The sequence below is a fragment of the Ziziphus jujuba genome, chromosome 12, assembly GCF_031755915.1.
Source record: "Ziziphus jujuba cultivar Dongzao chromosome 12, ASM3175591v1".
NCBI lineage: Eukaryota > Viridiplantae > Streptophyta > Magnoliopsida > Rosales > Rhamnaceae > Ziziphus > Ziziphus jujuba.
In genome coordinates, this window is record NC_083390.1 from 20,193,927 (window position 1) to 20,215,059 (window position 21,133).

The 21,133-nt window shown below is 31.4% G+C and overlaps 2 protein-coding genes across 4 annotated transcripts; both read right to left on the reverse strand.

Moving 5' to 3' along the window:
• Nucleotides 1–1,254: 1,254 nt before the first annotated feature.
• LOC107429655 (multicopper oxidase LPR1) lies at nt 1,255–5,693 on the reverse strand. 3 transcript variants are annotated; one of them, XM_048462778.2, is made up of 4 exons: nt 5,556–5,693; nt 5,175–5,408; nt 2,591–4,048; nt 1,255–1,727 (listed from the first exon to the last, which is right to left on the reverse strand). In XM_048462778.2, exons 2-4 carry the CDS (start codon nt 5,397–5,399, stop codon nt 1,674–1,676), a joined length of 1,737 nt encoding a protein of 578 aa, XP_048318735.2. In that variant the 5' UTR covers nt 5,400–5,408; nt 5,556–5,693; the 3' UTR covers nt 1,255–1,673. The 3 variants fall into 3 exon arrangements, with proteins under 3 accessions (XP_048318735.2, XP_060669525.1, XP_048318734.2); XM_060813542.1 differs by having other exon boundaries at nt 5,175–5,403; nt 5,556–5,687; XM_048462777.2 differs by having other exon boundaries at nt 1,255–1,523; nt 1,629–1,727; nt 5,175–5,681.
• Nucleotides 5,694–13,461: 7,768 nt separating this feature from the next.
• On the reverse strand, nt 13,462–16,147 carry LOC107429657 (heavy metal-associated isoprenylated plant protein 37). Its single transcript, XM_016040385.4, has 3 exons — nt 15,573–16,147; nt 15,321–15,396; nt 13,462–14,761 (listed from the first exon to the last, which is right to left on the reverse strand). The coding sequence occupies exons 1-3, from the start codon at nt 15,609–15,611 to the stop codon at nt 13,677–13,679; spliced, it is 1,200 nt and encodes a 399-aa protein (XP_015895871.2). The 5' UTR covers nt 15,612–16,147; the 3' UTR covers nt 13,462–13,676.
• Nucleotides 16,148–21,133: the final 4,986 nt, after the last annotated feature.

The following is a 21,133-nucleotide window of genomic DNA, read 5'->3' on the forward strand; positions in this document are numbered from 1 at the left end:
TAATCTAAATTTTATTCACCCAAAATTCTTAAACTTTTTTTTTTTATTCAACATTTTTCTGCTTAATCAAGAATTCAAAAATTCAAGAAAAATTTAAAGTAAATGGCTTTGGCTTTGGTGCTTGTCATTTTTTAATGAATGGAAGTTTGTTGTGGAAACTCAAGGTCTTGAACACAAACTTCTTGTTGTTCCAAATTTCGATTGAAGAAGAAGAAGAAGAGGGATCATTGACCATAAGATTAAGGAGCTTGGTATATCTGAAGGCATGGAAATTCTTTGGGTGGAGGATAGAGGCATCGGTCTTTAAGGTAAAATTCATGGTGGTCATATGGCTACCGACGAAATCATTTCGCTCGAAGATTCGGATGTTTAAATTGGGAGTGGGATTGGTAGAGTAAATACGGAGGAAGTGGGAAACAGAGGGGCCACTGATGCCAGCACCGATTATGCAGACAGTGAGGGGGTTTGGGGGTTTTGGTTATAGTTGTGTTTATGGTCTGAGTGAAAAGGAAGAAGACTGGAAAAAGAAGAAGAAGACAACTCATTTGGGATGTATTTGTTAATACACTGTAGGATGCATTAAAGATAGAGAAAGATATTAGATAATTCAATTCATTTGTATTACCAAACATTGTATTGGATATAATAATACTATACAAAACTTTAATACACCATACCAACACACACACTTTTAGTGGTTAGCTCATTGCTCATACGGAGTCCTTTCGTACGATCGCACCAATTTAAAACATATTTTGAAATAATCAAAAGGTTTTGATAAATTTTTTTAATATATATATATATATAATAAATATCAAAGAAGATTTTTAATATCAAATTAACATAAGATCTTATTTTCAATTTTTTTAAAATTTAAAATTATAACATAATTTATTTTTGTTAAATAAAATTTTAATATATTATTAAATCAATATTTGATTACATTTAAAATTTTTAATTTTAATTTTAATTTTTAATTTTAATTTTAATTTTTAATTTTTAATTTTTAATTTAATAATTATTAAGGATAAAATTTACTTTGTCAAAATAAGATCAATATTACTTAAATTTTACTATATGTATATACATATATATTAAAAAAAAAGTGTTTTTTTTTTCTTATGGAAAGGGTTACTAATTAATGTAAACATAAATTGAATTTATTTCAAAAGGAATTTTTTTAAGGAGGATTTTACGCACACCTATACGTAAAACAAGCAAATGAGCGATACTCCAATGCTAAAGGATTAATGATTTAAAACTAAAAATAAATTTAATTGGATGCATATAAAAATTGATAACTAATTATTGACCACATACAAGAGAAGGAAAAATTGGACATACATCTTCCACCAACTATGTAATACCATTTATCTAATCACATAACTTACTGAATCTGTGATCCAATGATGAATTTTTACACTTTTTTTTTTTTGGGGGGGGTGGGAATTTAAATTATATAACCCACGCAACTGGATTTCCGGATTATTCAAAATTCTCTAGACAAATTTATTAACATAACCCTGCACAATTTTTTAAAAACAATAAAAGAAATTAATTAAAACATAAAACTTAACAATATTCATTTGAAAAAGCAAATAATAATAATAATATCCTTTTAGTTTTACCGTTAGGATACGGCCTTCTAAATACACAGGACCTGTCGGACACATTCAAGAGATGATTTTGAGGGGCCTCATCATCGCATTGTCTTCATGATCCAAGATCTGCATATACCAATCAATCTTTTTACTTCCTCTTTTTTGGATTTTACATTAAGAACATCGCCAATAAGGTAAGCAATAAATATATATAGTTTTTATTTTGTATTTTGCTATGATATATATATTATATACATTTGTTTAGTTTTTAAAAGGCTAATAAAATACGATAAGATGGGTATAAACAAGCCACTGCTTAGTGTACACCTTTACCAGCCAACATTCCTCTACATTTTAAAAATCCATCTCCCACTATCACTTAAACTAATTCACAAGCACCTTTACGGAATCTGGTTTTACATTAAAATATGGCTACAGCCTAAGGCTGAAGGACAAGCTTCAAGATTAGGATTTCATGAGAACTTTGTCTTTATTATCCTCCACCACACAATTATTCAGTTCCGACCCGTCACGTTCAAAATATTATTGGATTGCGTATCATCTATCTTCTTCTAGATGTTGCCCAATTCCAACTTGTCATTTCAACCATGCTCTCTATTTTTAAAGTGTTTGTTTTCTTAACATTTTCAAAATTGTTTCATATTTTGTTGTTTACTAAAAACAAATCCATTAAACAATACAAAACCAAAAACAAAGTGATTACCCACCATATACTTTTCTCAACTTTATCTCTTTCAGTGCTTTTATTTATTTATTTATTTTATGGAATGAAAAGATTCATTATTGACTTTGTGAACAAAGTGACGTATTCATATTTCTTCCATTGCGCTTTTTTATAATCATTTAAAAGTTTGAAATAATCTTTCTTGTCGAATATTTAATTGAAAGATATAGGTTTTTCTTTTCGGTAATAATGTGAACGTTTAGAATTTAGCCAAAAAATAAGAAGTAAGAGAGAATCTACTTACGTGGCAATGGTAGACATAACCAGGATCCGCGGTTGCATCGAACACGTACGATGAATTCGAATGTATGTAAGAAAATCTCACCAGAATCTGGGTTACAGAACCGGGTCTCATCTTGAACACGTTCTTCCACCCCTTCTCGTGGGCAGGCACCACTATCCTTTTGCCACGTGCATACTTGCTTATCCGGCACTTATCGGCGTCGTTTAGCTTCGTCATACAATCTTTGAACTCTTCCACGTTAACCAACTCCGTCTGATTCAATACGACGAACAATCCCAAATGAATGTGCAGCGGATGATTATCCTCCGTCAGATTGATCACGTTCCAAACTTCCGTGGTCCCCTCTTTGGGTGTCTCAGTCACCGGCGCTTCGTACGGTTTACCATTCAAATATAGATGGATTGGCTCATCGACGTCGCTCGTGTACTCGTACATTGCGATGTATCGTGTGCGGGATGCACTGGATAATTTTGCCTTTGGGTACTGGATCAACTTCTTGGGGACACGTGACGTGTCAAGTTCTGTATGGTTGAGTATGACAAACTTCATCACCTTGCCGTTTGCTTCGTTGACTGGGTCCCCTGAAGGATAAGGATAAGTTGCATCATTGGCAAGGATAACACTATCACTTTTCGACTGTGAAAAGTCAACAACCACATCTGTGATCTCAGATGGCCCCAGTAAAAAATCCTTGGTGACAACCGATCTCTTTAGGTACGCTGAATCAGATGCCACGTGGGTAAATCTTAGACCGTTGGTGAAGAAGAATCTGAAGAATCTAGCATTGCTGGCGTTGATAATCCGGAATCTGTATTTACGACGTCGTACAGTCAAACGCGGCCATGCCTTCCCGTTGACTATTATAGCATCACCAAAATACTCTGGCTGCCATTGAGGGTGTATGGAGGGATTGTTTCCTGTAGAATTCATGTATATAGAACCGTCCTTCCGAAAGCTACGATCGAAAACGAGGAGCGTCCGATCAAATTCATCGCCATTGGGTAGGCCAAGTGGGGCTTCAACTTCATGATGGCGTATAATGTAGGCCCCAATCAAACCAGCTAAAAGATTGACTCTGGTCAACCCCATAGCATGATCATGGTACCAAAGATTTCCAGGATGTTGGTGGTTGCGGTAACGATATGTTTTGTGGGACCAAGTGGGGCCCTTGTCCCTAAATTTTCTAGTGAACCAAGAATTTGAGTTCCCATCACTTGCGGGTTCATCGATGCCCCCATGTAGATGCACCACAGTAGGAACGCCTGTCTTATTGGAAGGTATAGCAGTGGGAATGGTGGGGTCCCAAGGAAGTATGTGCTTCAGAGGGAGATGATTTTTCCACGTCACGTAGGTGTCAACTCCGTGGAGGGCTTCGATTGTCGGACCAGGAATTGTTGCCTTGGACCTTGACACACCGTAGGCAAACACTGGTGTTGGCGGAAGATCCTTGTGAAATTTCTGTAGTAAAGGAAATGCATTAACAACCGTTGGATTAATAGATGAAGTACACGAAAGAGGCCACTGATTGATTGATTGATTGATTTTTTTTTATTACTAATTCAAAATGATTACAATATTTTTTTGCTAAAACAAATTGATTACTATATTTGGTCACTCATTTCATCCATATAACATAAATCTGAAATTAAGGGGAAAAAAAAAAGAAAAAAAAAGGAGGAAATAAAAATTATCAGAAAAATATATATTTACAGTAACATTCCACAAGGCATAGTCGCTCGTTATCGCCTAGGTAGGTTACACTGGGATTTGAGAATCTTTGTACCAATTCGCAGTTTTTTTGTCCAGCGTAACGTTGGCGACCAAGAATTAAAAAAATAAAGAAATAATAATAATAAAAAAAAATAGCCCTTGGGCGACTAGGTTCAGTAAAATAAAATTCTATATATTTATATGTTAAAAATTGGAGAATTTTATGCTTTTTTTTTTAAAGTAAAATTTGGTAGATTTAAAAAGATGAAATTTTCACTATTTTTCGTGAACTTAAAGCAAACACTAAAAAAATATATATTTCGGTAATACAAACTCTAGAAAAATACTAAGAACAAACGGTAGAGAGCTGTCTTGTGCACAAGGCAAAATAAATATATATATTAATAATAATAATAAAAAATTGAAGTTCCCAAAGTTTTCATATTGGTCTAAACAGAGCAAACTCTTTTTGGTGGCGAAGAAATTAAATAGGAGGGATTAAATCTTTTGCTACCATATACATTTAATTTAAGCCAAAAAAAAAAAGTTCGAAAAATACTCATATTCTAATTTTTTTTAGATAATAACAAAAACTCATCCTTTAAGTGGACATACGGCGTTTGGAAACCCAGAAATGAATCAGACACTCAGAAAGTCACATGGTTAGTCTGTCCATATGAGCGATTCAGAGATGGTCTATAAGACTCTAACACTACCAAACAAAAAAGACATAAAACTGGTACCGAAAAGTAGAGCTTACTTAAAGACATAAAACTGGTACAGAAAAATAGAGCTTACTTTTTAGATAATGGAAAAGACAAAAGCAATAAACAAAAAAATAAAAATAAAAATAAGAGGTTGAAATAGCACTTACCCATTTCTTCTTGAACATTCCGATCTGCAATGACTTAGATTTGGGAACACCATCGACAAACTCAAATCCATATAATTTAGGCATATCAGGAAGCTCATCCACAAACATTCTCAACTTTGATGGATTTATTATCTCCTCTTCTGCCCATGAACTGTTAATAAGAAACCCAATCACAGTCACTGATACCATACTAAACATCAAACTTCTTCTAGCCATGGAAGCCATCTCTCTGAACTACATGCAAGGTTTTAGAGAAAGGAGATATGAGTGTAAATTTATTTATATATATGGTAATGGGGTATTTGAATGGTTTTGGGATTGGATTTTAAATATCAAAAAAAAAAAATAAAAGGGTGTTTTAAAAATATGATAATTACGTACTTGTTTGGTATAGAAGATTAGAGAACTAGAATATCAGAAAATGGAATCGATGGTGATGAAGATGGAAGCGTGACTATTTTCCAATGGTGGGCTTCGTTGTCTCCGGAAAAAGGAAGAGCATAAAGACACCTTTTCCAATTCCGGGGCATGCATAACTTTCACTCTCCACTTTCATTTTTATTACTCTTTTGTCCTTCGTTTCCTAGTTCTTGCACTTTTTTTTTTTTTTTTCTTTATCGTTTTTAATTTAACTTTTCCGTAAATATAAAATTCATTTTTTTCCTCCAATACGGTAAAAGAGTATACAATCATTTCTTGCTGATTCCCCTTTTTTTTTTTTTTTTTAATGAACTCTTGCAGATTCATTTATTCAATAATATCAACCATACTACGAAATTAATGTATATGATAGGTGAAAAGTTAAAATAAATTTAAGAAAAAATTATGTTAACTTCAATAGCACTTTAATCATAATATTTAAAGATTTTTTTTACCTCTAAATGTTGAAATGGTAAAATTACATAATTTGGGAGGTATTATCGGTAAATAACTGAGCTTTTTTTATTTTTATTTTTTTGGGTAAAAATAACTGATATCTTTTTTTCTTTTTTTTTGGGTTAAAAATAGCTGGTATGTCGTTGCTTTAGGTAAAAACAACTGGTATTATTCACGGATGGTAAAGCATCTTCAATACCTAAAATAAATTACTATTTATGTAATATAGAATTTAATATAGTTTGAATTCAGATAATATAAATATATAATTAATTTTGAAATTGTTTTTAATTGTAATATATAAAAAATTATTTATAGTTATAGTTATTAATTAATTATTATATTTTATAGTTATAGTTATTAATTAATTATTATATATATTTTATCAATTGTTTTTTTTTAAATTAATTTTTTATGTAAAATTTATTTTTTTAAAAATTCACAATGTTTGATAAAACTTCTAAAAATAGAAGATCACTTTGATAGCCTCTGTTTTTTATTTGTTTTTTTTTTTTGGTTAAGACATTAGTTTCACAAAATATTTAAACAAACCCATTAATTTTTTTAATAATAATCTAATTTTTCTAAAATGATAAAAAAAAAAAACAAAAAAACAAATCTAGTATTAGACACAAGCATTAGAGATTCTCTAATATCTAGCTTCCTAACAAAAATAAATTTTCCAAAAATAAAACAATAATAATAATCCAGTTTTACAGGATCCAACAAAGAAATCAATTTGTCCATATAGGTCTGACGTAAGTTTTTATGAAAGCGCCAAAAAAAAAAAAAAAAAGATTTGCTGGCGTGTAATTAGGCCAAAGATGGGCTATTTAAAAGTTGTTAAGTACCAAATTACCCCAAAAAAAAATCTATTTTTTTACCATATAAAGAAATTAATTTAAATGCCATTTGGGCAATTTAAAATTTTAGTACAAAAAATCATTACATAATAAAATACATCTAATTATATATAATTGGAGCATTTGTTATAGAATTTACTAGTACTTATCACAAACGCACGCTGACAAATAGCAAACTTTATCTTATATTTAAGATTTTCTTAGAGTGGCCGAGAATTTATGAGGATTTGGAGAATCTTTCCAACTTATAGCTTTTTTGAAAAGTACATAAAAGCATTGTTTTCACTTCTCAGTAAACTTTATTATTACTTTGAAGCATTGGATTTTTTCTCAATGCTAATAAGAATTCGTCTCAATTTCATTTTAGATTATGTTTTATGAAAGTTAAGTTTGAAACTCAAAGTTATTTTAGCGAGGAAAAATCTCTCTTTTATGTTTGTTGTCTAAAAGATTCCTGTGAATTTGAAAGCCTTCCCAGGTTGTTGAATAAAAAGTTAACCAAGCAGTGTCAAATGCATAAAAGATCGATTTAATTAATTTTAACCAAATTTAGGCATGTCATGAATGGGATATAGGCGTCGCAGAAAAAAGTATTACAATCTATAAAATAATCAAGCTGACCTAAAAAATCTAAAAGTATCATGAATCATCGGTGGAATGCACAACAGCTATAAAGCTGTGGGAATTTTTAATCCCTTTTCAAAGTTCTTTACATAATTCATTTTTATTTATTTTTGCCAGATATAGCGTTGAAACAAGAACCATCAGTTTTCTTTTCTTTTTTTTTCTTTTTTTTTTTTTGGGGATATTAAGGACCGTTGGTTTTATTCGTACATTGTGCTTTTTTTTTCATTTTTTTTTCTTTTTTGATAAACTCGTATATTGTGTGAAAGATTTAAGTAGTAGATCAATTCGATTATGCAAGCTATCTTTGGTTGAAATTGGAAAAAAGTGAGACGAACAATTTTATTCTCCCAACATTTTTCCTTTTATATTTGGAAGTCATAGTCTTTTTTTTAATTTAGTTAATTTATGACTATTGGCTCTTAATGTATGTGCTGCTTTATATCTATATATATATATATATATATATGTAATCTCAGCCTACTATTTCTAACAATTATAAGCATAAAACTTAGCAGCAGTTTGGCTCTCAAATTTATGAATCACGGTAATTTGGTAGAGATATTAAATGATTGAGTTAGGTTGGAGATAGAAAGACATAAACCTTTTGTCAAAGGCAATATATACGTATATATAGCAATATATACGTGTGTGTGTGTGTGTGTGTGTGTATGTATATATGTATATTTCTTTGACTCTAATTAATCACTTTTTGATTTTTGAAGGGAGTTGTTGGCATATATATCATCAAGGAGAATAAGCCGCATATATATTCATATAGAAAAATCCAATTAAACAGGACCATACATCATATCACCCACAAAAGTTTTCCACTTTTCCTTGGACTTTTCCTTGATTTTTTCGCTTATCAATTTATTAGCTTCAAAGTGTGATGCTTCTATTTATCGAACTCTTTCTTTTTCTTTTTTTTCTTTTATGGTGCAGAAAAAATGTTTATATACTTTTTATTTTCCTTTTCTCTTTTTAAGTCCACATACTTAGAAGTTTCAATTAATTTTAAAATATGGCATGGTAGAAATTATATATTATATATGAAAAAAAAAAATTGTTATTGTGGCCTAAATAAAGACATGCAGGATGATTCTTAAGCAGTCATGTTGTTAGGTGGGTCTTCTGAGGATGTTTGAAAATGATGGTAAAGTTGATAATAGGCTGGAGTGGACAGTGAAGAAAAGGAAAGGTATATAAAATGATATTTCCTTTATGGTGCTTTAATTTTCTCATATGATTTAATCAATTATTACACAATGTATTATTTTCTTCGATTTTCAATTTTTATTTTCTACTTCTTTTTTTCGGGTGAATAACTTCATGATGTGTGATTCATCCATATCAGGTGAATAACTTCATGGTGTGTGATTCATCCATATACAATGTAATTGATTATGTTCTTTACAGCCTAACCAAATACTTATTATTTCATTCGTCTATCCCTCAGAGGAATAATATATGAACTTGTAATGGAAAACACAGACACCCATTTGTGGATTTCCAAAGTGTAAAGCACTTAAGCAAATGGATGATTAAATAATTTACATTTAATATTTAGTGGGTGAAGCATGATCAAAATGATAAAGACACTCTTTTTCAACTGATTAATTAATACAACATTAGGATTAGTACATTTTTAGCATCGTACTCGATTTTTTTTATTGAAGATCATATGTAACTAGGCCAACCAATGCATTTAAGAGGGCTAGAATTTTTTTTTTCTTTTTTTCGAATAACATTACCTCAGAACATCTCCAATAGGATGCTATTTTGATATTGTATTGCCAAATTATAGCATATGAGCACCTTTTTGCTTTTCTAATGTCAAGTGGCAAATTTTGCCAATGTCAAATTTAACACTAAATTTATAATTGGCAGAATTTGCCATTGGATCCACTTTCATAAAATATGGATCTCATGTCATTTAATAAATTATTTAATATTATTTTTGTTTTTAATTTGTCAAAAAATAATTAAAAGTGGGTCATATTACTACTTAATAAAATTTAAAATTTGGCTTTGTCATTTTTTAACACTTGCTATTAGAGGTTAAATTGCAAATTTTAGCATTGCATTGGATATTTATCATTGAAAAGCTCATGTCAATAGTAAATTATAGCAATGGAAATACCAAAATGATATCTATTATTGAAAATGCTCTTTAACTCATTACAACTAAAGAATTGGGATTTCATCTGAATCGAGATTTGGTCAAACACAGTAGAAGCATGAAAATGCTCTTTAATTTGAGAAGCATTATCTTGAAGCTTTTGACCTTATGCTTTCTCTCTCTATTTGGTAAATGATACAACTTAGTGTTGAAATTTAGAGAGAAATTAATTCTAAACGCATGAAAATTTTATTTTTTCAAGAAATTTCAAATTTTCCATTGATTTTAATACTTCTAACAAACGGCTTAAGAAGCAATTAACTAGAAGAGAAATTAAAAGTTATTTAAAAAAAAATAAAGAATGTTCCTTCAAAAATAATTAAAATACATAATATAGAGTTTTGTTATTTATCCTCGTTAAGGATAAATATTAGTAAAATTCATGCATAGATAACAAATGCTAATTGAATGAATTTAATTTTATATTAATTTTTCATATAAAAATTTAATATGTAAAAGTAAACCCTTTTAATTTATTACATGATTTACAGGTTCAACTGTTAGAAAACAATATATAATATGTGTGGCGGTTACATTATATCACTTTATATTGACTATGTTTTCTGAGATGGCAATTAAATTGCCACAGGTTCATTTGTGAGGAAAATATATATCACATGTAATAGTTATGCTATATTATTCATAATTTTCTTAATTATAGCGTACAATATAAATTCAATAATCAATAATCATATACGATAATAATTAAAATATATAAATATTAATATATATTCAATAATAAGTTATTATACCATCCATACCCATGTAACAGTTGTATATAAAAAATTCTCCACTCTGCGTTCCACAAGCTAAATTGACAATAAAATAATTTTTTTGCCAAAAAAAAAAAAAAAAAAGGAAAAAGGTAATGTTGGTCAAATTCAAACAGTCGAATGAGTGAACAGAAACAACTTTGTCAGTGAATCCTTTTTATTATTATCACTTTTTAAATCTAAAGAAAGTAATAATTAATGCTGAGAAATAAAATTTTCCCTTTTCAGAGAAGTAGTTTTGGTCCTTTGAAATATGAGATGAAAATTGCACATATAATTCCCATCTCCATGGTACTAGTTCTCTTTTGAAAGAAATGGCTCTTGAGAAGCATCGGGCTGCTAGTGGAAGCTGCATTTTTTCATATTCTTGACCCCTTTTATGGTGTAGAGGGTTCACCATTCTCGTTGATTTTAGGAATTTCATCTTAAAGACAAAATTAATTAATAAAGTATGGGAAAGATAATCAATTCAAATTTATTTGGGTCTTTTTAGTTTTAGTTTTTACTAAGCACTATGTTATATCCATGGTGCATGAACCATTGGGCCTGAAATCTGAAAGCTTGTTTAGATCCATAGATCAGCCCAATTCTGTTGATCCTCTGTTGGGCCTGCATTGGGATTTAGCTTAGAGGCCCATAATCTGAATGCCTTTCTCGTTTTCGTTTCTTTTTAATTTTTAATTTTTAATTTTTAATTTTTTAGGTTGTGTATGGCTTGCCAAAGTACTCCATGCTTATTAAAAAATGATGACATAGACTTGTACTGCTTCATTAACAAAAAGGTAACTATTGTGTGAATATTGATTACAAGCAACATGCCAGTAATTATTAATATTTCCCCTTAAGCTTTCATTTGAGAGGAGTTACCATTTCAATTCAAGGAATGTTACTCCTGATAATTATCAAGAAGCATGCATGTATATATAAAAACCTCCTTGGATGCAAGTTGCTTAAACTAAATGCCTATAGCCAGCTCAAGTACAAAACATTTAAAAAAGAAAAAAAAAATCAAAAACTCTACCTTGGAATGTTGCACTTTTTGCCTGTATCTCTTCTAGCTGGAAGTGTCTATTTCTGTACAAAGCCACTTATATATTCACAGCAATCACAGCAAGTACTAGGTCTCTTAGATGATGTCCGCTGAATCAAATCTTAAGGTTTTCTTGTAATTTAATTTTGAAGATTCAGTATATTATATGAAATTTATAGGCCAGATCTGAGAATTTTTTTTCATTATTATTATTATTTTTTTTGGAAAAAAAAAAAGAAAAAAAAAAAAGAAAGAGAAAGAAAGAAAAGAAGCACAGCATGCTATAAGAAACATATTTGATCACCCAAAGCTCAATTATTACATAGACCAAATCATATTCAAACCTCATTTTTAAGCCTTCTTTAGTGATTATAGCCTTCCAAATCTAAATTGCCTATTGTAATTATTTGACTCCGCAGTTGATGAAATACTGTCAGAAACTGAAATAATGCAATTATATCTTAGAATCATGGCAATAATTGGTGTATGGATACGTAATTATACCTCATAAAATTGGCACAAGAAGACAATTCAGTTTTGAGATCCGTTACTTGGTTAATTCTTATATATTTAATTAATTCTTAGATATTATAAATTCATAATTATATAAATATAGATACATACTACAGATGGTCAATTGACTGTATGAGTTCCTTCTGAGTTGTCTTCTACAATGTAGGCAGCATCTTTTTCTTTTTTTTTTGGCTGAACTTTTCCACCCGTTTCTTGTTCTGATAATATTTGTACCATCACTATATATAATATATATATATATATATATATATATATTTTGCTTGGAACCATCGCTATATATTAATTTATATTATATATATGTATTAATTTGCTTGTTCAGTGACATTATTATATTCTCCATTGGCCAACCAAACCTTCAACCTAGGTAGTGGTGGAAGCTGTTTATGTTCCATTCTCAGCTTCTCTGCCAACTAAATTTATCTTTCCCAGTTCTCACTTCCCACCAATAAATTAGGTTTCATTTTTTTGTTGTTTTTTGGTTGGACCATTATATATGATGTTAGGTACACATGGATAGATGATATAAAAATCTTCTCCTACTATAAAATCGAAGAATCTCTAAAAGCGAAACTAGGTAGGATAAATACAATCCAAACCCCTCATTAAACAAACCATCCAATCTCAGTTGGCCGCAGGAATTATGTCAAATAATATTAATTCATTTAAAAAAAATAATTTGATTCAGATGCCTTTCTAGAATCCAAAATCGCCTTTTATGAATTTATTATCAAAAAGTGAAAAAAGAGAGTTTAAATAATGAAAATCATTCACTCATACATCATATCTGTCCAAAGACTGATAAAAAGATTCTAATGGTTCTAACTTCATATGGATCTATGCGAACCTAACCGGTGTGTATATGTTTGGTGAGCCATGACATACATGACATACATGATATATAGATTAATGAACTTTCTTGTGAGCTGCAAATTGCTAAAAAAACACACGCCAGAAACGAAGGAGGTTGAAATGCTGTGGTCCTGTCGGTTGATGCCACAGTACACAAATCGCACGTGATAGACACATGCACATCTACCTAACGTGCAAATACTATATTTACAGAACTAAACATTGTCAACCCAGCTGTTCCTAACTCTTTCTGCACACTGTTATCAAGTCTCTGAACAAGATACACTACCCAATGCCACCTTGTCCCTTACCCTTATCTACAATTCTTTAAACCAAACTCTCTCCCAATTGACCATCTTTAACCCAAATTCCCTCACTACCTACACAAACATTTTTTTATTCAATCTTCTTCTTTGATCATTATATACATATATATATATATATTTATATTTATATTTTTTTGGTTATGAATCATCTCCTTCTTAGTATAATTAATTACACTAGCATTATAGCACCCAAAAACCAAACACAGATTCAGTCAGTTCTGAAACACACAGAAAAGGAATATACAGAGAGACTAGTAAAATAATTGAAAGGAACATCATCTTAACAAAACTAGGCAATACACTGAGAAGATTCATCCTAATCCACATCTTCCCCAAACACCATGTACTGAATACTGTTTAAAAAAAAAAAAAAAGCCCCACTAAGCAGAGAATTTCAGGTCAAACACAAATTCCTCTTTTCCTATTTTTATTTTATTTTATTTTATTACATTATTGAACAGCCGCTTGTGTTCTCATCGCTGAACATATGGGCTGCAGCGCTATCACCAGTATTAGAGTAATGAGGTTCAGGATAAGAGTATGGAGGTGTCGGGGGGCAGGGATTGTAATTATAGTAATAGCCTGTGCTTGGAGGGACAAAAGGTGATCTGTGATACATCATCTGGGGTTGTTGTTGCATGGCATGCCTGGCCTGCATGTTCATGTTCATCATGGGTGATTGATGATTGTACCCATTCATGTTCATCATCATGGATGATGGATATTGACCTCCTCCTCCGGTAGCATAACCACCACTTGGTAGACCAGAAGGAGTTGTTGCCTGATATCCATTGTTGGCTTGGTGGACTTGAAACCCTCCTCCTCCGAGACCATTGGGATTACCTCCTACTAAACCACCAGCAGTACCACCACCAACATTTGGCCCATTTCCATGAAAACCAGCCAAGCTCATCATGGTATTTAGATCATTTGCCCTTTTGGCTTCCCCACCAGCATTGATATTTCCTCCTCCCAAATGAGGATTGCTCATTTTCAGAGCTGCCATGGTTTTCTGATCAATTTCTCCTGGACTAGCCTTCATTCCCATGTTGTTCTGATTAGGATGTCCACCTTTTTTCCCACCATTCCCATTTCCCACATTGTTGTTGAGCTTGACATTGCTTGGAACTGCAGAGATTGCTCCAACTGCTTTCTTGTTTGCATCAATGGCTTGCTGCCTGAGCATACTCAATTGGTTTGCTTTCTCTCTAAGAAACCGCAGCTCATCTTCTTCATCATCTTCGTCATCATCATCAAAGTAGTCATCATCTTCTTCAGAACTGAAAGCAGGAAACTTTGGGTGGTTCTTAAAAGCCTCCAGCCCCTTCATCAAGCCTTGCTTCTGTCCTTTGTTGTTCTTGTCGTCTTTGATACAGTTGTTCTTTTGCTTCTGGTTTTGGTTGGCTTTCTGGGACCAGAGTTCAGCATGTTTACCACCTCGTACAAGTTTCTTAATCAAAGTTGCAGAATCTACACTTCCTGAAACCGTGACTTTTTGCTGGTCTGAATCAATGTTTACTTGGTAAACACCTATCCAAAAGGAAGCAAAAAATCAAGAAAGAAAAATCCCAGTTAGAATTTCACACAAAGGGACACAAAATTTAGTAAAATGGGTGAGAATCTCTGCTCAAATTAATGCTTCCCAAATGGAAGTTACATATACTAGAACTCGCACTAAAGCTTACTCTTGCTTTAGTATCCAAAACCAAGATTCAAACTACAGAGTTAACAAGTATATTTATCAAAATGCTGACTCCTAACATGTAGGAGAACATCAACCACTCCATTTCTTTGGAGAAATTTGTCAACGAGAAAAAAAAAAGAAAGTAAATTGCACAAAAATCCTAAAAACTAGGGGGATAAATTTGTGTTCTTTAAAGGGTATTTAATGCAATTCATTAAAGTTTTCAAAATTTTCACAATTTATGTTTCATATATTTCATTAGCTACCAAAGCAAGACTTAAACAAAACATACACAAGAAAGGGAATGAGAGCCCAAAAAGAAGGGGGGAAAAAAGTGGTAAAAAAAGCGTTAGTCAGCAAAACAAGAAGACAAAGAACATGATAAGAGAAAGAAAAGTTGCGCACCTTCAATTCTCTGAAGGAGTTTCTTCACTTTCTGCTTACACCCATCACAATGTATGTTCACTCTGAGAACATAAGTCTGTAGATAGAAAAAAATAAACAAATAAAAAAGGAAACAACGCCAAACAACAAAACAAGAAGGAAGATTCTTAAAGAAAAGACCACAACCCAACTTTGCTGTTACTAAAAGCAAAAAAATAAAGAATACATATATATATATATATATAATACAGAATGCGGTTAAGAGAGAAAGACCTGGATCTTGAGGAGCTTAAAGTCTTCTTCTTTAGTCATTTCTTGAGTTGCTGTTTGGAATGAAAGATTTTTTCTTGTCTCTCTCTCTTACTCTCTCTTTCTCACTAATTTTTCGTTTTTTTGGTTTTTTGGGGTTCTCTCTCTCACTCTATTATCTGCTAGAAAGAGTGAAAAGAGTAAACAGCTAAGCTAGTATTTGAGGGTGAGGAGGAGGAGGGTATAAAAAGAGAGAAAGTTGGATGTTTTTACTAAGTTGTAGATTCTTGTAGCTTTGTTTATTTTTTATTTTTTAGTTTTTATTTTTTTTGCTCTTCTTCTTTCTTTGAGTTCTCTCTTCCTCAAAAGCAAACAAAACAAAAGCACATGGGTGGGCAGGGGAGGGTTGAGGAAGCTTAAATGCAAAAAATAAAATAACAAATATAAATAAAAAAAGAGCAAAAGAGCAAAATGCAAATGCCAAGACAAATAGCAGAAAATCAACAACAGAAAGGAGTAGGACACAGTGACAGAGAGAAGGGATTGGATTGGATTGGTTTGGTTTAGGGGAGAGAAAGACAGAGAGAGAGAGAGAGAGAGAGAGAAGAGAGGGGGTTTTTTTGTTTTAAAAGAGAAAAATGTGGGAGGGAGAGGGGAGGTTGGTGCTCTGAAATCTGAAATGATGTGATTTAACGTTAAATACTGAGTGGGGAAAAACAATAAAAAAGAAGAACAGCGACTTGACAGGCCGACTTCTACCTCTCTCTCCTCTTTGTCACTTGTACCCCTCTTTTTCTCGTGATATTTTCCTTCTCAATGTTCTTTTTTTTATTTATTATTATTATTTATTATTAATAATATCACTTTGTTTACTTCATTCTCTTTTTGTGGCCCAACGGTCTTCTTTAGTCCGTATAGTTATTTTAAAAGAAAATTTTAGATTTGTTGTTGGATTGTTTCAATAATAATATATATGTATATAAAAACTCTGCAGTATATGTTATGTTTTTTTGGGGTAAGTATATGCTTTTTTATTTTATTGTTTTTATCATTTAGTATATGCCATTGTGAGATTCAAATCAACTTAGGTTTTTATTTTTTTTTTGGGCTCCAAAAACATTTTATCCGTTAACCTTTTCAATGAGTTGATCGAAGAAAAAAACATACAACCATTTACAAAGAAAGAAAGAGGACAGACTTAATTAAAGGACCATAAGGAAATTCACATTATTTACATAAAGTAATGTAAGTTTTCTTCGTTATGGTCTCTATTTTTCATGATATCTCATTGTATATAAATAGATTTCCCCATATGATGCTTATTTGGGGGGGGGTTTAGAACTTAAAACCAAAGTGACATTTCACTTCCTGTACCAATTTCAATTATCCTCTATTCAATTTCACGATTTTGTATAAAAAAGAAACTTTATAATAACAAAAAAAGAATTTATAATGTCCTCTTGTCGTCGGACGTGTGCCAATGGCAGTGAACTTGTACCAAATGGAGGGGCCAATTGCCTGCAAAACGGATTAGATATTAAAAATTTGAGACCCGGCCCATAATTAAAAAGCCCATAATGAAGTAGCAAAACTAGAAATTGAAAATATCGTGAAGAAGAAATATGCGAAGAGAAATTGATAATAATGTAGCAGTAATGGTCACTGGTCAGTCACGTATCCCCGTGACTGGTGGGGCCAGGATCGCTCCATTGCGGGAAGCACGACAATAGGGTTTCAGTTACGAGGTCAATGTATTCCTTTTTCACTTTTTGACCCCTCTATTTTCTATAAATTTTATAATTATTACCCATCTTTAATTTGATATTTTCGTACTTTTTCCTCTTACCATCTTAAAAATGATATTCGCACTTTCGCATTGTTTTTTTCTTAAAAAAGTTGTTTAATTTTTCGTTACAAGCAAATTATTTGGCTTTATTTTTATCCTTTTTACTTAGAAAGTGCTTTAATTTGTCAACCTTGGCTGTATATGTACTCAGTATTTATTTGAGTTATTTCGAGGGGTTTTCTTAATTATTTTAAAATTTTTATTTTATGCCCTATGGAGGTGCTCGCTCATAGCTCTTTTTATACAATTTCTTTGGTTCACTTCTTTAATTTTGTTCCTCTCCATACTACATGCTAATCTTTTCCATGGTAAAACTCTCACTTTCCCAACCCACAAAAAACACAAAGAATATATATTACACGTATATATATATTTTTTCAAACATAGGGGAAACAATTGCAAAGTCCTTTCAGGAGTTGGAGTCAAGAAATCAAAATGAAGGATCAGCTTTGCAAATAGAAAAAGATGGTTATAAAAAACTTTTGGACTCACTGTAGTTAGAGGTCTATATGTCTGATACTGAAATGGGGAAGAATCCAAAAAATACGAGTACAAATGATAATAAAATTAAAAAGAAAAAGAAAAAGAAAACAAAGGAAAAGAGTCACTTTTTAACCTTTTTTGGTACACAAGTCCCAAAAATACTTCCTCATATTTTAACCATTTCTATGAAAAATTTCTCTGTTTAAAAAAAACCACAGAGAAAAGAGAAAAACTTTGTGTTGGGGATGTGACTTTTGGACCTCACTTCCCAAGAGGCTTGTAGGTTTGGTTTTTATTTTTGGCTTCTCAGAGGGGCTACAAGTTAGCACGCAAATGCACAAAGTTAAAAAAAAGCAAAAGGCACATATATATTATATATATATACATATTGAGAGACTTTGGAGTAGAGGAAAGGAAGTTAGAAGAGGGTGTTAGGTCCATCATTACTTGCGCCCCAGCAATACCTGCAAATCTATCTGCATTTTGTCCCTACCATTAAAAAAAAAAAAAAAAAAGGGAAAAAAGTAACCCTTGTTTTTTTATTTTTCTTTTTTTTTTTTAGTTTCTCTTTTGCTTCTTCAACAAGTATCTGATTTTCTACCATAATTACATCTATCTGACACTGAATTTTTATATTTATTTATTTTTTTTAAAAAAATTTGAAATTCTCTTTAACTGGGATAGAATTCTTTGAGATCACTGAGTATCAGAGTGAGAATTGAATGGGGTAGTACAATGAGGACGAAGGTTTTAGGATCATCAAGTTCTGAATGGTTTATGGTATCAAGTCATCGTAGTAGTGGACCCACAATTTTTGGGGATCCCATGCAAACAAAATTGATATGATCTATCCAATCACGTCATTGGGACCCACAATTTTTGATCTACTTTGGATTCTGATGTATTGTTGTGAAGGGACAGATAACCAGAGGGGGAAGATAGAGACTAGGCTTTTATTGGGCTCGAAAAGGTCTCTAAGCTTCTTGGCAGAGTAATAACCCAAATTGATGTTGTCATTGGACCTTTTATTCAGTCAATGTCGGCCCATTTAAATCAGCTCTCTTAAACTTATTGAATTCAATAAAATAAAAAATCTCCCCAAAAAAAAAAAAAAAAATTTGAAAATATTTTGCTGATTGATTTTGTGAATGTAAATTAAGACCATGAGAAATTCATGGTCCTTGTTTGTTGCTTCAAAAACCAGAAACCCCCAAGTTGAAACCCATTATTATTATAGTTGAGCATGCAAAACCCAAAAGCCTCCAAACGTAAAGACAATTTTTCCCCCACTTAAATTATTAGCACGAGCTCTTGAAAACCAGTTGATTTTTGTCCCTACTGCTACTCTGGCTTGAAAATATGAGTCTTTTGTAAAAATCATGCTGTGAAACAACAATGATTTTGAAACTTTATGCACATGGAAGAGTGAACTATAATCTATATATACAAAGTGTTTAATTTTCCCAACTTTCTAACTAAAAGTTTGAATTTTCTATCAACGTAAAGTTAAAGCCCCTGGTCAACTTTTCTCATAATCCCAATTCCTTTTTTTATTTACCCAAACCAGCAATACTGCTTTTTTTCTTCTTTCATTTAATTTTTTTCCCCCTTTAAATCGTAAGTATTATATTCAACTTGTGGTTGCTGTATAGTGGATACAATTTTATTTATGCCTCTTGTCCCCACCCTCAGTACCCTATGCTGCAACATGGTGGTCAAAAAGAGTCTCATATATACACAAATTGGAGAAGGTCCACTTTTGCAGTTCTCAGGGAAAAAAGTTTTGGATGATTTGGAACATTTGAAAAATGCCAGTCTTTTTGCTCAATTTTATGAGGGTTATTTTTCTGAGTCAGTGAACTACTTGTCCTGTTCTGATATAAACCCTCCTTGGATGCACTAAGAAATTAGAGGATGCTATTTGAAGTTTAAAGCCAGTTGTATCATGTATGTGTATGCTGAAAGGTTTTGGCTGTTTCCTTTTACATACATTTTGGACCGAAAATGGGAAAGTGTAACTTAAAAAAAAAAATGTAATTAAGAATTGTTCGTTTACATTTATTTCATACTATTTTAAAATAACATTTTAATGGCAATATACGTAATAAACTGAAACTTGATGGTATATATGAAAGAAATATAAACCATAAGGTTTATAATTTTATGTAATTACCCTATAATAATAATAATAATAACAATAATAATACGGTAATTATCAGAAAAAAATTCATTTAGAACTTTTTAATTTTTATTCTAATTACATTTATTTTTATTTTTTGAAAAATCATCATTATTTGACCTTTAGTATTCTACATCTGTTAAAATATACTCTTCCATAATTTTTTATTAGTTAATTTTAATCATTAAATATCAAAATTGTATTTTTACTGGATTATTCAATTATAAACATTAATTCTCATAAAAGAAACACCAAAAAACAAAAACAAAAAAACACCCTATCACAAAAGAATTAAATCTGTTTTAAATGATATAGGAAATTAAAAGGAAGTAAGTGATAATTTTACAAAAAAAAGGAAACTATAATTAAGATAAATCTAAGGGATGCAAATAAAATTGCCCTAAGTTAAAAAAATTTTAAATATATATATACTCGTCCAAGTTAGCTAGAGTTTAATGTGTCCAATAAAAAAAATTTGGGCCACTAGATCTAAAGCTGTAGAAGGTATAAGCTGGGAGCTATACAACAGAGTCCATAATTTGACTGGAATAGTTGGGCAATGAGCAGGGCTCTGAGCTTCTACCCCTAAAGTTCACCTACGTTGGGCCGGATTCGAATATGATCACTAAAACAGCACCTGAAAGAGAAAGCCCACTAACTTTGGTCCGGGTTCGAAGATGATCTGTTAAACTGCAGCTAAAGGAGAGTTGCAATTTGACAGGAATAGTTGGGCTAGGAGCAAGGGCACAAGTTTCTACCTCTAAAGCTCACCTTCTTTGGGCTGGGTTTTGAAATGATCCACAAAACTGCATCGGAAGAAAAGTTGCCATTATTGAGGGAGGTTCTATTTGCCAATAATAAACTTCATTGGAACGTTATAAACACTCCTATACAAAATTTTTAAAACCCCAGATCAATTTTACATTGGAGGAGTGTGTATAAAGTTGATTGATAGCGTATATATATATATATATAGATTGATAGTACATATATATATATACTATATACATATATATGTATGTGTGTGTATATATAAAAGAATTGATGGCGAATGATTCTCATTAGGAACATATATGA

Coding starts and splice junctions, on each gene's coding strand:
- LOC107429657 (XM_016040385.4), bottom strand. CDS start 15,611: ATGACTAAAGAAGAAGACTTTAAGCTCCTCAAGATCCAG. Junction 15,397..15,572: donor TTAAGCTCCTCAAGATCCAG/GTCTTTCTCTCT, acceptor TTCTATCTACAG/ACTTATGTTCTCAGAGTGAA. Junction 14,762..15,320: donor ACTCCTTCAGAGAATTGAAG/GTGCGCAACTTT, acceptor CCTTTTGGATAG/GTGTTTACCAAGTAAACATT.
- LOC107429655 (XM_048462778.2), bottom strand. CDS start 5,399: ATGGCTTCCATGGCTAGAAGAAGTTTGATGTTTAGTATGGTATCAGTG. Junction 4,049..5,174: donor GAATGTTCAAGAAGAAATGG/GTAAGTGCTATT, acceptor CCTTTACTACAG/AAATTTCACAAGGATCTTCC. Junction 1,728..2,590: donor GTTATGTCTACCATTGCCAC/GTAAGTAGATTC, acceptor TGGTATATGCAG/ATCTTGGATCATGAAGACAA.